The 18,142-nt window shown below is 43.0% G+C and overlaps 1 protein-coding gene across 3 annotated transcripts in view; it reads left to right on the top strand.

The window, feature by feature from the left end:
• Positions 1-9,715, top strand: part of pcdh7b (protocadherin 7b) — a 147,176-nt gene extending 137,461 nt beyond the window's left edge. For 2 of the 3 annotated variants that reach the window (XM_061252371.1, XM_061252370.1), the window contains one exon: positions 4,314-9,715. In XM_061252371.1, coding sequence (XP_061108355.1) covers positions 4,314-4,705 — 392 coding nt within the window. In that variant the 3' untranslated portion in view covers positions 4,706-9,715. Of the gene's footprint in view, positions 1-2,761; positions 2,781-4,313 lie in introns of all 3 variants that reach the window. The other variant, XM_061252372.1, reaches the window with a different exon arrangement.
• The last annotated feature ends 8,427 nt before the right edge of the window (positions 9,716-18,142 follow it).

Raw genomic sequence — 18,142 nt, 5'->3', positions numbered from 1 at the left:
AAGAGATCCCCCCTCCCCTTCCAGCACCCTCCCCCCCCAGCCGCGGGCTACGTTTGCAGTTTCTTTTCCTTCTCATCTGTGTATGCCATTAGGAGTTTTATTTTGATTTCTATTTTAATGCGCGAGCGTATTTCATGAATTTGTGCGCCGGATGTAATGTCGGTCGTGAGACACCTCGGCAACTGAAAGACTCACTCTTCGGAGAAGCGTTAAACTCCCCGGCACTTCCTTTCTCATCTGTGTGAGAGAAAATGGCAGCCGGTGATCCTTTTCACCTTTCTGTTTTCAGTGAATAAAAAGGATGACAAACGTTATTTTTGGTATTGTTGTGTTATCCTGTATTAAAGTGTATTTGGATTTTTTTCACTTGAAAATTCATAGCAATAACAACTGCACCTGCAGCAGCAGCATTGATAATAATGCATTGTACATGCCAGGTTAGCATTATTGTTTTTTTTGTTTATATACTTGATAGAACCATACCTTTGGTAAAGAACAGAGCCATTTATCTTAAACATTATCTAGCTTGTCCATATTTTTTGTAGCATGCCCTTTATTTTATCCGCAGAAAGTTGCTTGCATGAACTCCAGGCTCCAGTGACTAGCAGTCAAGAAAGCCAGTTAGTTAAACCGTCGGGTTCCATAGGGGTGCTTTGTACAGATCCACAGTAATTGTTTGTGGTGTGGCATTTGTTTAATAAGTGGGTTAGATTGGGCCTGGGGAGAGGGCCAATGCGTCAGTGAATTATTGAAGCGAAAAGGTCAATTCAGAGCTGGTGTCCTTCGATCCGCAACCCTCATTTCTATTATTTTTTTCCCCCTTGTTTATTTTGGCAGCCATTACGCATCGTGTTATGTTTATGAGAGTGAAACAGCACTGGAGCTGAAGTGCGGTACGGCTGAAATGATGTCGGACGGGTTCTGAAATGCGGCTAAAACGGTCATCTGTGGTCGTAGCGGAACGGCCATACAGCCGTATGTGTACTGAACGCTCTCTCTGCTAGCGCCTCTGTCCCCGAGGGTGGAACTTTACTGCGTCGTGAAATGAAGTGGTCTGTGTCCACTGAACTTTAGAACTTGGCTTCATAGGCTCTAAAGGGAGTCTCTTTTTTTTTTGGAGGGGGATGTGGACAGGCAGGGTTTCGGGGGCGTATACAAGTGACTAGGCCTGTGTGTGTGTGTGTGTATGTGTGTGTGTGTGCGTGTGCGTGCCTGTGGTTGTTTGTGTTCTGGGTCCTACTCCACTCCGGTATTGATTTATTCATTGTAGATTAGGCTGGCAGTCACCTGCCAATATATGGCTTGTTTGCTCACGCCGATATACCGGCCATTGCGGGGGCTCGCCTGATTAGCTACGCGGTGCTGTTTCTGAAAGCAATTGCGATTGGATTTATAACGACATAGACAGGAGAGCTGATTTCAACTGAAAGTTAAGGACTGGGGAAGGTTTTTTAGCAATTAGAGGGCCTCTGTTGTTGCCCTGCTTCAAATGAAGGCGTGGGTTGTAGAGGTGCTCTATAGGACCTAGGCCTAGTGAGCATGTTACTCATGGAGATGGAGACCTTTAATGTGTCTTTCCACTCACATTCAGATGTGAAAGCTATCAGAATTCCACCGCATTAGATTTTTCACTGTGCTTAGGAACAACCAACTCTTTGTGAGTGTAAATATTGTTTGATAGGATATATCACCGTATCCAGCTAGCAGTAGTGCAACTGGGAGTTCACTAACACTTCAAGAAAAGGTGTAAGAGGACAGAGTCGGCTAGAATGAGGAATAGCCCTGAAGAGAGAGCATAGCTGGTGAATGGTCTTTCCACTTGCGAACCGCCATACTGGCGATTGGCAAAACGGTGGCTTGCGCATACCTTTGCGTGTTCCTTCGATTCAGTTTTTGTTCATCACCCGTTGTTCATTACTGTATTACGGAAAAAGCCATACGTAGGCTGGTGGCGGTGTGAAAATAAATGTTCAGCTGGGGGTGGGGTGACAGGGCAGGGAGGAGGAAGCCTTTCCATTTCTCTGGGGCAGTGACGGGGAACCCGGAGCTCCGCGGAAGGTTCCGGGCGATCTCTCACCGCGAATGGGAAGGACAGCGGGGCAGAATGACAGGGATGTGCAAGCAGCGTTGGGGTTTGGCGGGAAGGCCGGACCATTGAAAACGCCATCAATCACAAACAAATGAGACGGTGTCACGGAGGCAGGGCAGGGCAGGGTCAGCTGACAGGGGAGAGGGGGGAGGAGGGGGCTAATGGCGGGATGATGGGTGTGGAAGTGGAGGGGAGATGTGGGGAGGACAGGGACTCTGACAGGGCTGGGTGGTATTGGAGGGGACCTTTACATCACGTAACAGGGGCACCGCCTTACACACGCCTCACGCATGCCAAACACGTGGGAGGAGACACGGGCAGCCAGCCAATCAGCTGACGGCAAACGAGTAGTGTGCTGTAGATGCATAAGTAGGGTTTTTTTTTTCTTTGATTTTATATTTTATTCCATCTTTTTGCCGCCTCTTCTTCGTCTCTATCTTCCTTTCTCTCTCCTCCTTTTTCATTCTTTATTTCCATCCTTGTGTGTATTACTTCTTTATTTATTGATTTATTTTGATTTTTTTTGTGGTGTAATCATTAACAGCACCCAAAAGCATTTACATCCATGAAAATGACTGTGCGATTTGTTAATTATATTGTAGATATCACTTTCTGGAAATCGTTCTTTCGCAATATACGAATAGTGATTATATTTTATCCTTTTTTTTACAGGAGAAAAAGAACATTAAAAGTAAGCCATCATTAAAACTAATTTTCTATTTAACAAAGAGCAGCATGCTTTGAAGACTCCACTCACCCTCTTGCTTGTTTTACAATGTTTCACATTTCATATCTGGGGATGACCTGTCCAGCGTTGACATGAAATATTGAGAATAGTTGCTCACCTTTGTTTCGGAATATCAGCAGTGCTGTCTGAGATTTTTGGCTTGTCTTCTGTGCAGTGGTCTCGGTATCTTTGCTGGAAAACATTAGATGCAGGCAGCCTTTGGAGGGATATTCTAGAATAGCGTTGCTTTACTTTTTTCCATCGTCTCTTTCTTGTTTAGTTTTTTTTTTGTTTGTTTGGCATGTAAGTGCATATTAAAAGGTAGTGGATTATCCTTCAGTTTCCTCTCGAGGTCAGAGTGGGGTTTGCTTTTCTTGTTCGGCTTAAGCAGAAGGCAACCTCAGGTGGTTTCGAATCTCTTGCAGTTCTGCATTTGTCAGGATTACTTATATATAATTTGCTAACGGCTCTGCAGTAATATACTGTATGTATGATAGCAGGTAGGCTGTTGAACTGAAAGAACAATGCAAGAACCATTAGTAGTAGTAGTAGTAGTAGTGTAGTTATAGTCAGTAGTCATAGTAGTAGGAGTAGTAGGAAGCAGCAGTGGTAGTTGTGGTGTAGAAAACTTGGAGATAGAGAGCTTTCCATTTAGTTAATGGCAAAAAAAAAAACATTTCTGCTCGTTGAAGAAGTCAAATTTAATAACTGGAATAAAGGCAATTCAAGGGAAAAAGGTGATTAACTTGTCAGATTTCATTATGCTAATTTTACATGAATAAGAGTGCAGTTCTGCAACACTTCTATTTCCAGATACTTTAATGGCAGAGTTAATTGGATAATGCAGTCATCTCGTTAATGCAGACACACAACTTCCCGGCAACAAAATCAGCTCACATTATTTGTACCGTAGGCTAAGAAAACACAACTTTCTTTGGACACACATTTGCCCCACTTTTTAAAGCATGGTGCTCCTTTAGTTCAGTCTCACATCACTGTTTTTAAGTTGGTTACTTTTGCTTTTATTCATGTGGTATGTGTCGAACATGAAAGCGCATTAAAAAAAAAAAAGGTATCAGAAAATCGACTTCGAGGAAAAGCTTTGACCTTTGCGTGGGCAAAGTGCAAAGATCTGCGCACAAGCGCGGCTTCCATTCTGTTTCGATCCAAAAAACGAATCCCATCGCGTGGAGAAGAGAAAAAAACGCCAAAACGACGTATGGGGATTTAAAAAAAAGCGATCCGTTCGAAAAACGGTCACGCTTCCCTCGCGCTGCGGTCGACATGCGGCCGAAGTTTTCTGATACCCCCACCGAATCCCCACCCCCGAACCCTCAATTCATGTGTGCTCATACCACATCAAAAAGCAACCCAAGAAATAGCAGCCTGAAGTATTCATACGTGTGTATGTATTGTATGTATGTATATATGTTTCTCTCATACCGCGGCCTGTTGTGCGTATTAATAACACGCGCCTGTTTGTCTGTGTTCTTCCAGACTCTCGGCCCCTGCCCGACGTAGCCATGACAGGCAAGTGCACTCGGGAATGTGACGAGTACGGACACTCGGACTCTTGTTGGATGCCTGTACGGACATCGCCGGAACGCCGGCCGAAGAACAACCAACCAAAGCTCTCGACCTTCATGCCCAGCACCGCCGAGCACGGCAGCCAGGAGACCCTCGCCAACGGAGACCCGGCCCACATGGTGGGCGACCGCAACCGGAACCTTCTGAACAAGAAGATGTCCTCGTCCTCGTACGACACCTTCAGCGCCGCCAGCTTCGGGAAGAGCGAGGACGCCAGGGGCGAGGACATCCCCCTGGCACAGACCGGCGAGTACAAGCCGTCCCCCTGCGGAACGCTCACCCGCCGCGAGGTGTACCTGTGAGGCCTCCGCCCCGCCAACCGCAGGGGACCCGTCCGGGATTTTCAAAAAAACGCCGAAAAAATTTAATAAAAATAAAACGCAAAGGCTACGAATCGACGAAATTTGACGAGAAACGAAATTACGTAAAACCAACACCCACCACACATAACGAACCGAACGCGCGCGATGGAACGGCCGATTATATGAACAGAAGCTAAACGAAAAACCGACCGTCGAACGACGGGCGTAACGGGAAACGAAAAATTCCGACTCACAACCTGAGAGAGGACGAGGGTAACGGTGAAGAGGAGAAGGAACAAAAAAATAGAAAAATAAATAAAAAATAAAAAAAAAACACGAAGCTTGACACCGGGTTCTGGTACTGGCGAGGCGGGTCGGGTCGGGTCTGGCTCTGAGACCTCTTTTTGCTGCCTGATAATTTCAATGTACGATGTAGAATTCATTTTCATAACTTGCATGCATAATCTGCCCTTAAAGACAGTGCTGTGTAAATGTACGGTTTTTTGCAGAACCATTTTTAAACGGACTTTTGAGCGAGGCGGGGAGACTCGACGGTCTCGCGTCTGACTCGGTGGGGAGGGATCTGAGGAGCGATGGTTTCTGTGGACGTGTTCTCGGCCGGCCTCCATGCAAATGCCACGTTTCTGTGCCGTCCGGTTGAATTCTGTCACGTCCGAATCGCCCCACAATGCAGACAAAGATGCAAAGTCAAATATGACTGAAGAAACAAAAAAACATTCGAATGGAAGAGGAAGCATGACCATCTTCATGAACGTAGAATCGATATCCAGTCTACAGACTGAAAGACTGAGCTTTAATATGGTGTTCTGTGGTTTAGACTGTGGCTGCAATGTCTCACTCCTTATTAGCAATGAAACATTGCGTATGCTTACCGCAGTTTCAGTGGAATCCATGAATCCCTTCTGTAATGTTAAAGTGACGATAACCTTTGGCTCAAGTGACAGACCGTAGACTTACTCTGAAAGATGTAAGTTTACATGTGTGCTCTATCTCTTTCTTGCTCTCTATCTCTCTCTCCCCCTTTCTTTCTGTCTCTCTCGCTCACACACACACGCACACACACACACATGCACATGTGTGTATATATACATATATACTTATGCGTCTATATGTATATATACTTAAATGCCCTCACATGCTTTAAGTCCACTACTTTCTCACTTTCTCTCTCTATATAAATATAGATATTTGTATATCTTTGGATGATATCAGAGTTGAGGATAACCCAAGAAATTGCAGGTTTTTGAGCCATTATCAATCAATGTTTGACGGTCTTTGCTTGAATGACGTAAATATGTGTAAACACGGTTGTACATATCACCTTCAAAGGGAAAAAAAAGAAAAAAAACAGGACACCCTACAGGACCTTTTGTAATTCAGTACCTTTTTTTTTTTTTTTTCCCTGGAGTTTAACCGCAAAGACGACGAAAACAAACACGGACGACTATTTGTGTCAAGCAAGGATAAGAACGTGACCTAACATGCGGCTTCTTAGGGCTTGTGAGAAGTATCTGGATGGTTCTGAATGCTCACTACGTGTGCTTACAGTACACGGTCCAGCCTCGCTCTGCTTGCACCCACTGTGTCTGCAGTGAGAACAGGCATCAGAGTGCAGTATAACCCCTCCCTCTGACCTGAGGTGCATGCCTAAAAAGAATACCCACAATGCAGTGGGCCTTGAGCAACAGCCTGGCTCAGACCTGCTCCATCGTATGTACGTGTGTGTGCCGTACGTGTGTGCGCGTGTGTCCACATATATGTGCATGAACGTATGTGCGTGTCTGTGAGAAATGGAGCAATAAACACACACACCCACACACACACACAGACAAACAGACGTACACATGCGTGCGCATAGATGTCACATGCACCCCATCTGTTGCATTGCTGCGTTGTAACTGCGGTTACGAAGACCATCGACGCCGTCCAGCTCGGCGGAGTAAAAACAATCAGAGCCTCCGTCGGAAAAGGTACTTAAAACGAGCTTGGGCGGGCGAACACAATATGCATTCTGCATAAAATCCAACAAATGGGTGTCATAGATAAACCAAAGTATTGGAAATAACAACCTGGCATGAAGGTATGAATAAATAAATAATAAAATAAAAAAAAACGTGTTTCTCTGGTAAGTTTTAGACAAATACAAAAGAAAATAAAAACTGAAAAAATAGCTTTTGGTAGTATGTTGCTTTAAAAAACATGCGTATGTGTAAATGTATAGTCAAAAAGTATAGGTTTGACCGATCGGGTGAGAATGCGAGGCGCCGCAAAAAAACTAAACGTCCGTCCCGTTTTAAACCAACGCTGGGAATCTCGAGGTTTTGTGCCCTGTTATCCTCCGGCGGACAGCGGCCGTACTGGGAATTCGTCCTCCCGAGAAAACCCTGTGTCGAGGTAATGAGGCACAAGATCTGGGAGAGACCAAGCGAAAGAATCTCAGATGCAATTGGACATTTTTGTACGTTAGATAATCCTCGGTTTAAACGACTGCTTTTTTACCGCAGTCTATCCTTCTGTAGTCTGTAAGTACTACTTGTTGTTAAGAGAAGTGCTTCTATGCTTATAAAACTGTATACATAAATATGTACTTTTTATTGCACGTTTAAAGGGAATTTACTTCACTTAAGCGAAGGAAAAATAAAACAAAAATGTACAAAAAAAATAATCTCCTCCTGTGACCATGGAAGTCCATCTTGTTGCTTGCTTTTGTTATATCTAAAGAACCATTAGCCATGTAGTGTAACTTAGTATATCGGTTCGGAAAGAGGATGAAGTATACTTGGGATTCATCAACACTTTTTACGTCGACATGTCATTTTAATCATTTTGTTTTTATGTTTGTTTTTGCTTTTTGATGACCGGATTTGATTTGTACCCCCTCCCCCCCTCCCTCATTGAGAATGAGTTTATTTTAGTGATAGTGAGTCTGTGATGAGAGCTACAATACCTATACAAGTCTAACTTTCTTAATACATTGAACCAAGTTGCAACTTTTTACTGGCATGACATTTAATTCCATTTGTTTTTTAATGAGTAATAAGGATAATGGTTGTCATAGCAATGGCCGTCATTATAATTATTCAAATTTTTTGTTTTTTTTTACTTTTCCTTTTTTCTGGTGCCACTTTGTATATTTAGAGTGCTTCTGTAAAACTATAGAGTGAATGCAAATTATGCAACTGTGCCTTTTATACCGATGGGTATGATTCAATGTGGACTGAGAATGGTGTAAAATTATAAATTATACTGGCTTAATGAAAAGTTGGAAGGTATTGAATTGTAAATTGAATACATTCTTGTGATTTCTCAAAACCTACGACATGGCTTCTCGAATCATGACCAGCCAAATGTGGGAAAAATAAATATCGAACGACTTTCACCGGGTACAGTAATGGGACATTCCAACCAGGAGTGCTGCATTCCAACCAGGAGTGCTGCATTCTAATTTGTATTGCCACATTCTAATCTGTAATGCAGAATTGTAATCTGGAGTGCCGCATTCTAATTTGGAGTGCCACATTCTAATTTGGAGTGCCGCATTCTAATCTAGAGTGCCACATTCTAATCTAGAGTGCCGCATTCTAATCTAGAGTGCCGCATTCTAATCTAGAGTGCCACATTCTAATTTAGGGTGGCACATTCTAATCTGGTGTGGCACATTGAAATCAGGGGTGGCACATCATAATCAGCAGTGACACATTCAAATTCAGGTGTGGCCACACACTTTTGAAAAAAAAAAAAAAGAATTTCAAAGAAAACATGGATAGTATTGAGTTGTGCGCTGTTCCTATAAGTAACTGGTGCAGAGGTGCACTGACCCCTGCTCATGGGAACCCTCCAAACTTGCACAGTTGTTAAAAGCGGCTGAATACATTTGGTGGTGGAGACACAGGGACGCTAATGTGAAAGGTACACAGGATTAACAGAGAAGCTGCAGAGGACGGCGCTGGCTGAATTCACACCTCAGAGGGTGGAACAAGTCAACCCTAACCCCAGACTCACACACACACACACACAATCTAATCTGAGAAGCTGTCCCCCCCTGTCTGATTCCCTCCACCAGTGGCAAAGTAACGTTTCACTGCGCTCTCAAATAGCGTCAGAATACTGTCTGCTCCAAAGTGTTTTCCGTGTGGACAGATTAGAGGCAGGCGACAACGCGCCCTGCATCGGAGATGAAGAGAGAAAGGACGAGTCGTGGCGCGCGGGTCAGGGAACCGGGAAGGTAGCCAGAGGAGACGCAGGTCTGGAGTCCCAGCTGCGGCATCATCGAGTTAAGGTGCACTGATATCATCTGCATAAATCAATAACAAACCCCACGTAGGTTAGCTCTGATAACGCCGTACGCTAACCTATGGCCTACAACAGAGAATGAAAGTGAACGTAAGCGGATAGATAGATGGAGAACTAGACTGAGGAGGAGTAACGATACAGAGATTGCAGATGAAGGGCAGTACCTTCACCCATCTGATATGAAATCGATCGATTGGCACGGTAACCGCTTTGACTGACAGGATGAAGACGGGTTTCCGCGAGAAAAACAAAGCAGCAGGGCGATGACCAAAAAATTCAATGAAAACATTTTTTTAAATCCTTAACTCCTGTCACAAAATGGAGGATCGTCTAAGCATTGGTCTGACATGATGTCTTTTTTCCTCCTTAAGCGAGGTTATCTGTGGTGTGTGTCCAGCCAGCCCTGTCCTAAGACATGCATTCACAGTCTGTGTGATCAGATCTTTGTAATATTAATCATAAACTATTTGTCCTGCAACTTGGATGTTGATATAGAATTGAGGAACAATTTATCATCATTTATTATGAGTCACTATGCACGCAGCGAAGCTGAACATGGCAAAATGTATTGAACGCAAGTCCACTTCTATTTATGAAATATTTTACATAATTTAATTTGCTTTTGTACAGTTTTCTGTAAATAAATTGCTTGTCATTTTTGTCTCTGCAAAATTAAAATATAACATGTTAAAACCAGTTCCTTCAAAACTGCCTGTTTTTTTCTCATCTGAATTGAATGTCTATTGTATTTAGATAATGTTCCTTTGGCAGTCAATTCCTGAGCATCCCATTCCCTCAGCTGGTCTTGTGTCTTGTGAGTCATATGTGTACACTTACACATTAAACAGAGCAACTTACCCTGCTTACATTCTCTTACACTTCATTTACACAGCCTTTGACAAGTATTGTGCTACACTTCCACCCTACAGTCACCCAGCACTTTCGTATGAACAACTGTACATCTACTTATTCATGCAATTATCTAATCAGCCAATTGTCTGGCAGCAGTGCAATGCATAAAAACATGTAGATATGGGTCAGGAGCTTCAGTTAGTGCTCGCATCAACCATCAGAATGTGGAAAAATGTGATCCCAGTGATTTTGACCGTGGCATGATTGAGGTGACAAGTGAGGTCAGAGGAGAAGGCCAGACTGGTTGAAGCTGACAGGAAGATGACACTAATGCAAATAACCACACATTACAAAAGTGGTATGCAGAAGAGCATCTCTGAACACACAACGCCTCAAACCTCTAAGTGGATAGGCTACAGCAGTAGTAGCTAAGTCTAAAGTAAAAAAAATAAATAAATAAAGTGCTTACTGACATCAGAGTGCTGAGTTGAGCATCTGAGCTTGAAGTAGGGCAACCTCCAAACACTCATAAATTGTAGGGCTTCTTATGAAAAAGTATAAATTAACAAATTCCATTCTGAAGGCCTTTCATAAATCCCTTCACCTTCATCGTACAGTAAGTGGCAGTGTACCACTCATGCAGGTCATTCATGACCATAATAAAGAAACTTTCGACAACCATTTTGCGTTTATGAATGGTAAATGAATGTGTAGGCCTACTCCTTTTGCAACATCATGCTTATGACTGTTTTTCTGCACACAGCTGACAGTCATATCTAACCCAGATGTCTCAGTGATATACTTGCTGATTACCGAGCAGGTAATTAGAGATCGTACCATTATTCCCAAGTCTCCTATCAGTGCTTCTCGCTACTGGCTCCAATGGCGTCTTAATAGAACGTTACAAAATACCATAAAATCAATCTGAAATTAAATAATCAGAACCTTTCTTTAAAGAAGGAGCCTCTCAGGGGTTGTGTAAGAAGGCCTGCATGGGTTGAGCATAGCTTGGGAAAAAAAAGGGATGTTCCTTTTCTTAGCCCTCTCCTAGCCCCCGGGAGAGTATTTTACAAGCCTATAAACGCCTTGTAAAACATGTCCATAAGTGGTCACTTTTTACACGGAGTAAAGTGCGTACTTCTAATGGTTAGCACACCAAATTTTTCAGACAAAATGTCCACAATGTTTGTTTTTTTCCCCAGATTAACAGCAACATTTGTTTCAGCAATGTACCATTTCGACCGTACCAGGCATCAACACTGAATGTTCTTTTTTGGTCAAAGGGGCAAAATGTCAATGAGAAAATGTCCACTATTCAAGTTCTGATTGCTTTTTACTTTTGTGTTATTTTCAGTATGAGAGAAATACAGGTGTGTGAGTTTATCACTTCACTGAGCCCAATTAGCCTTTCATTCATAAGGGATCTTCACTTTCAAATTAATATTAAGATATCATGTCTGGGTAAGTTAACAATTATTTTTTAAATGGACCATTGACATAAGAATTGGCAAAAAGGAATGGAGCAATACTATGCCTTTCAAAGTTCGTTACATCTCACTCAAAATTGTTCCTTAGGGACAGCGCACTGTTGTCAGAAGCCAAACTAGCATGGGTTATTATTATTATTATTATTATTATTATTATTATTATTATTATTATTATTATCGTTATTGTTACATTACACCGGGGAAGGCCATACTACGGTACCGTGTTTGCCATATTTGCTCCAACCATACACAACACCAGCTAATTTCATTCATTATTTTACCTTTGTTAAGGAAATAAGCTAATTTGTGAAGTCAGAAGTAGTGCAGGGTTGGAACAAATATGGCCCGCAGGACCTAGAGTTAAGAAGCCCTGGTTTAATGACTCATCCAAAAAGATGGTGCCTCCTACAGCACATGTTCTTTAGGATTATTTCCTCTGTTTGTGACTCCAAAACTGGCAGTAATATAGCCTGCTACCCCCCGATTTAACTGCTCTGGGGGATAGGAATTTACACTGCCTTTCCTTGTGCTTCCCATTGAACAAAACTGAGGGATTAAAACTCACAGGCAATCAAGGAAGGTGATCTGACAGTTTGGATGCCATCAGTAGCCTTAGCCGAAAAAAGAAAGCGGTCTGTTTTAATACCATGAAAGTGCTCAGGGTAGCCCTGTATTTAATGCTAGCAATAAGTGTCTCACAGTAGACCTGTGCTTAATGTTACCTGTCCTTAATGCTACCTGGAAGTGGCTCCAAGTAGCCCTGTCCCTAATGCTATCTGTCCTTAATGCTACCTGCAAGTGGCTCCAAGTTGCTCTGTCCTTAATGTTAGCAGTGTGTGTCTCAGAGTAGACCTGTGCTTAATGCGACCTGCAAGTGGATCAAAGTATACCTGTCCTTAATGTTAGCAGCAAACATCCAGTGTAGGGACTACAACTTCCACATTCCCACAGGAAAATTCTGCGACGTCCACCACGAATGACGTCTAACTTGGTTCAGCCAATCCCGTAATGGCGGGAGCAATAAATGGTCCCGTATAAGAGCAAGACACGTTCTTGGGATCTCTCTTCTGCTTTTTCTGCTTCTTCTGCTTCTTCTCTTCGAAGGCACCCTTTTTGGCCATTCGCTTCAGCTCATCTGCTCCGAGATTCGGACAGAGGCTGAATGCTGCACTGCGCACTACCAGGCCTACGGACACACCCAGTTACCTCGCGGTAACTTTGTGGCCTATAGCGAGTGGAAACTGGTGTACGCGGAATGCTACATCAGTGTACCCCTGCAAAGCTCACCAAAGAACAACAGCAACAAACCTTTCCACCCGGAAAAGGGACCAACGAACATCCTTCCAGTAACCGAGCGGACCAGACGACAACGCGCGGCGAAGACGCCCCAGCCTGCGCATCTCTCCAGGACACACATTCACAGCACCATCGCGGCTCCTACAAGGACAGCACGTCTTTTGGATCCAATGCGTATGGACTCAGTAAGAGAACAAACATTCAGGCATAGCCAGTGTTTAGTTTAGTCTTAACTGTTTTTGTGAATCTGTGTTTCCATATTTGCCGTCTTATCATTGGAATGTATTTTGTTAGCTATATATGTACGTGAATTGATTCGCCGTCTTTTGCGCATATATAGAGTAAACTACGCAAGTAGTCTTCTCACAGCTAACAATAACTAATACACCCAGAACTCTAGCTTACCCAAGCTAGCTACTCCCACTTTTACCTTTCCTTTGTTCAAGCGACACGCGCGCTTGCGCGCGCCACACACACGCACACACACATACCCAACTAAATTTCCTTACTAACTTCCCGTTAGTTTATCTGTTCTGTGTTTTACGTTTGTTTAATAAATATATTTTATTAAACCCCGGTGTCCGTTTTGGAATCACATAGACATGAGAGCCGAGTTAAAGCAGTCTTTCGAAGAACTTCCAACCTTCAGGTTATCGGTATGTTTAATCTTTAATATTGGTTATTTTAATTATTAATTAAAATACTAAATTTGTGGTTAGATATTTCTGATAATAGTAATTTTATGAGACTGATTACTTTTTGCAGTTATACTGCTACACAACGTTTAACTGGCGCCCCGGTTTCGTAGAGAGTAAAATCCCTGCGTTATTTGGCGGCCCGTGCGAGGACCCTACATAATTTGGAGTCCCGTGCGAGGACCCCTACACCAGGTTAGGGACTACAGATGAAAATTAGCTCGTTAGCTAACTCTGGTGAATTTACATTGATGTGGAAACTGAAAATGTTTATTAATGTGCACTGTCCCTGATAAATAAAACAAATAAAGTGGCTCAAAGTATAACTGTCCTTAATGCTACCTGCAAGTGGCTCAAAGTATACCTGTCCTTAATGTTAGCAGCAACCATCCAGGTTAGGGACTACAGATGAAAATGAGCTCATTAGCTAATATTTACATTGATGTGGAAACTGATAATGTTGATTAAGGTGCACATGTACTGTCCCTGATAAATAAAATGGCTCAAGGTATGACTGTCCTTAATGTTAGCAACAAGTGGCTGAAAGTAGACTTGTTCTTCATGCTAGCAGCAGGTGTCTCAGAGTTGACCTGTGCTTAATGCGACCTACAAGTGGCTCAAAGTAGCCCTGTCCTTAATGTTAGCAGCAAGTGGCTCAAAGTAGCCCTGTGTTAAATGCTCATGGTAGGTGTCTCAGACTAGCCCAGGCCTTAATGCTAGCAACAAGTGGGAGACAGAGTAGACCTGTCCTTAATGTTCTAGCAGCAGGTGGCTAAATGTAGATCTGTGCTTAATGCTAGCAGTAGACTAGCAAAGTACCTAATGTTAGTAGCAAATGTTTCAGAGTAGCCCTGTCCTCAATGCTAGCATGGGGCGGCCTGTAGCGTAGTGGTAAAGGTAAATGACTGGGACACGCAAGGTCAGTGGTTCTAATCCCGGTGTAGCCACAATAAGATCCGCACAGCCATTGGGCCCTTGAGCAAGGCCCTTAACCCTGCATTGCTCCAGGGGAGGATTGTCTCCTGCTTAGTCTAATCAACTGTGTGTCGATAAGAGCGTCTACCAAATGCCAATAATGTAATAATGTAATGTAGCAAAAAGTGTCTCGGATTAGCCTACTTAGCTACCAGCTATGCCCTCAGTCACAAGCCCATCCATAAGTCGTCATCTACATACTAAAACAATGCTGTAGCAGGATAGGGCACCAAGCAACCTTGTTTTTAGTAGCCATGATAACATCTGATAAGCCTAACTGAACCTTTTTTGTTACCCAAGATAATATCTGAGAAGTCTGAATAGACCTATTTTAATAATCTGATAGCATCAAAGTCAAAATGAATAAATAATCAGATGATATCTCAGAAGTCTGCATTAACCTTTTTTATTCATCAGGATAATATCTAAGATGTCTGAATTAACCCTTTCTTAATAAGCAGAATAAAACACGAATGGAGACAGGAGCTTCGTAACCAACAACGCTTGAAGTACACCACTTCAGTACACTCAGCTGCGATGTTTTATAAACTACAGTGTGATATGGAGTAGTGTTTTTGGTTTGATATATATGAGCTGTTGAGTGGGGTGGGGGGATACAAAGTGGGTGTACAAAGAGGGGCATTAAAGCTGGAACAGCAAAAAAAAATAAAAAAATGTTATTCGACACCCAGTCGGGGGCAGGCTCAACCAGTCGTGGACATCAAAGTGCATCTCTCCTTGGTCCCGGACAGGCCATTTTGTCTTTTGTGCCACTGGATCCCGAACACAGGTTCTTATCAGCGGCTCCACACAGTAAGCCACATGGCAAGGCTCCAACACATTTCTCTTTTTTTGGAAATACTTCCACTTGTGGGGCCAGCGGTTAGATTGTTAAGGGGGCAGTTCTCCCAGGACAGGACGGTGGCGCTGTGTGTTCACAGTTCCAGTGGCTTAGGGTTCAACGTGGTTTCTGCCGGGGTAGTACGCTGCGATTTATTATAAATATGCGGGGAGAAGTACGAAAGGAATATCATTTCAGTTCAGGTATAGTGCAGTGTATTGAAAAAAACATATTGGAATACCTGAAAGAAGAAATAATGTGTATTTCAGCGTCCTCAAATACATTCTGTTCAGGTTTTCTTTGTGTCTTTTAATTTCTCCCTTTGCACATTGTGTGTATGTGTGTGTGTGTGACTGTGTGAGCATGTGTGTGTGTGTGTGTGTGTGTGTTTGTAGATAAAAGGTAAATGTGCTGAAATATGTGTTCCCTAACCCCTCTGTGAAAGGGCAGTGTTATATGATGTTCAGCACTGCTGGTGCTTTTGTTGCTTTTGTTGCTGCCGGTGTTGTTGTTTGTTGTTGTTTTGTCCCAGGTGCCCCCCCTTCCTGCCCCTTTATAGATGCAGTACCCCCCTCACTCACAGTTTCTGCAATTAAAGAAAAAAAGCCTTATCGCATGTTCACCATAATTCCCATTTTAGCCATGGCTTGTTTGTCTCATGGGGGACGACATAAAGGAATTATCATAACGTGTGTGTGCGTGTCTGTGAGACTCTGTTTGTGTATGTGGGAGTGTGTGTGCATGTATGTGTACGAATGTGTCTGTAGGTGTCTCTGTGTTTGTGTGTGGTTATGCATGCACATAGTATGTGAGTGTGTGTGTTTGCATGTGTGTGTGAAAATGTGCGTGTACGTGTTCAGTTGTGTGTATGTGTGTGCGTACAAGCATGCATGCTTGATATTGTCTGGCTTTGTTTCCAAGCTCTTGCACTGCTTAGCACCTAGTTCCCCAGTGTGCCACTTCATAGGATGCGGTGCATGGAAGATTGAATGTTGTTGAAAGACAGAGTGGAGAACTGGTGTGCCCAGGCATTCACACATCAAAGGCTGATTCCAGGTCAGTACCAGTACACTTACGGTCTAGAGTGCAAAGGTACAGTATGTTATATTTTGCCTCATCATGAGGAAACAGGCTTCTGAGTTTGGGGGATTGGGGGGTGGGTTGGGGGGTGGGGGGTAGTCAGTCATAAAAATAATAATAATATTTAGCAAAAAAGATGAACAAAAATTACATCGTGAACCAGGAATAACATGCATAAAATGAAAGTATTGTCCATCTGCCCATCCTGTGTCATTTGGTGTAAAGAAATAAGTTGATAAATATAAATATATATATAATTTGCCCTCTTTTTATAATCTCTGAATTAAGACCTGCTTTGAGGGACCAGTTCTATTACGGTGTTGTTTACCTGCTGAAACGTAGCCTCCTTTGGGATCATACAAGGTAGCTGCTGGGCTGAGAAAATTCTCCGTGACCCTATTGGCCCAGAAACCGAGCATGCTCAGTTCAAGCAGACTGTTGAATTATCAGAGAGGAAGAGCATTTATTCATGAATTCATGGCTGAAGTTGTACCCTCCCCTGCTCGCCTCAGCACTGCGATCCCAATGGCGCCCGAACAAGGTCACGCAGGTACGCGACCCTCCGGAACGTTCTTTGACAGCCACGGTGGTGGCGGTGGGGAAGAAGGGTTAAAGGAGTGACTGTCTAATCCGGCGCATTCTGCAGTTTCTACCCCAAAGCTACAATCCTGATAACAGAGACTGCGGCAGCACCGAGATAAACCTGATGCAGTAAATTCTACATCGCTGTGGACATAAAAAAAGCTAACTCCCCTCTGCCTTGACAGAGAGAGAGAGAGAGGGCAGGGGGATGGGGAAGCGAAAGAGCAAATGGAAAGACTGAAATGTGGAAGCCAAAAACTGTTGCCAGTCTAATGCTGCGTTCCATTTGTACTGGGAAGTCGGAATTTCCGAGTTCCCAGTCGGATATTTCAACTGGAACGCCCCCTGAGGTGGGATTTCCGACTGGGAAAGTCGGAAGAACTGAGTAACCCCGAGTTAGAAATCCAAGATGGCTGCTCCGTGCGTCAACGGTTAATAAAATCTCTCGTAATGTATTATTTAGCGCTTCTGTTTTGTTTTTGTGTAATTAAATAAGTGGTATACGTAGTACTGTCCAACATCTATCTGTGGACATGTTACTACGGTGTTTGTATGTATAGAATATCGTGTAATGTGGTGTTTTCAACTGGTATTGCTAACAATGGCTACAACGATAGCAACAACAGCACTGGAGGCGTCCATCTTGGTTATCCGAGTTGTTTACTGGAATGCGGTCAACTCGGGTGTGACGTCATTCCCAGCTCCGACTTCCGACTTCCGAGGTAAATGGAACGCAGCATATCTCAGGCTATGTAATTATTTCATTGATTACCCTTTGAAGTCATTATTAGCCAGCTGAAATGTGTTGTTGAAGGGGTTCTTTTTATTCACTTAGTCTTAAAGCTGTAGTTTTGAAGACTACAAAAATAAGAATGTTGCAAATAGCAATCATCTGATCTGAGGCAATGTTGTCCTATAAACAATGCAAAAGTATTAAAATTATATAACATATAATGTATTTATTTATTTTACAGTAGACCGTGGGAGATTTGGTCAAAGCTATAGCAATCGCTGGTGCTCTTATTTAAATTGATTTTAGTTTAAATCGATACTTGGCAAGATCATAATCATTCTTCTGATGGCTTCTGGAATGAAAAAAAAACAGCTTGATAAGATCTTGTGGTAACTGTGATTATTCCAATATTAATAGTGTCTTTAAAGATTATGGATGCAAACGCACACACACACACACACACACACACACACCTTCATAAAACATTTTTTTCACCAATCACATATTAATCACTGGCTTCCCCTAGCAGTGGGTGCTTGCCAGGCACAGGGGCTACTGCATTTAAAGAGGTGGATTGGAGTT

Source organism: Conger conger, chromosome 8 (assembly GCF_963514075.1).
Source record: "Conger conger chromosome 8, fConCon1.1, whole genome shotgun sequence".
In the NCBI taxonomy this organism is placed as follows: Eukaryota; Metazoa; Chordata; class Actinopteri; order Anguilliformes; family Congridae; genus Conger; species Conger conger.
This window is presented reverse-complemented; position numbering and strand designations above follow the sequence as displayed.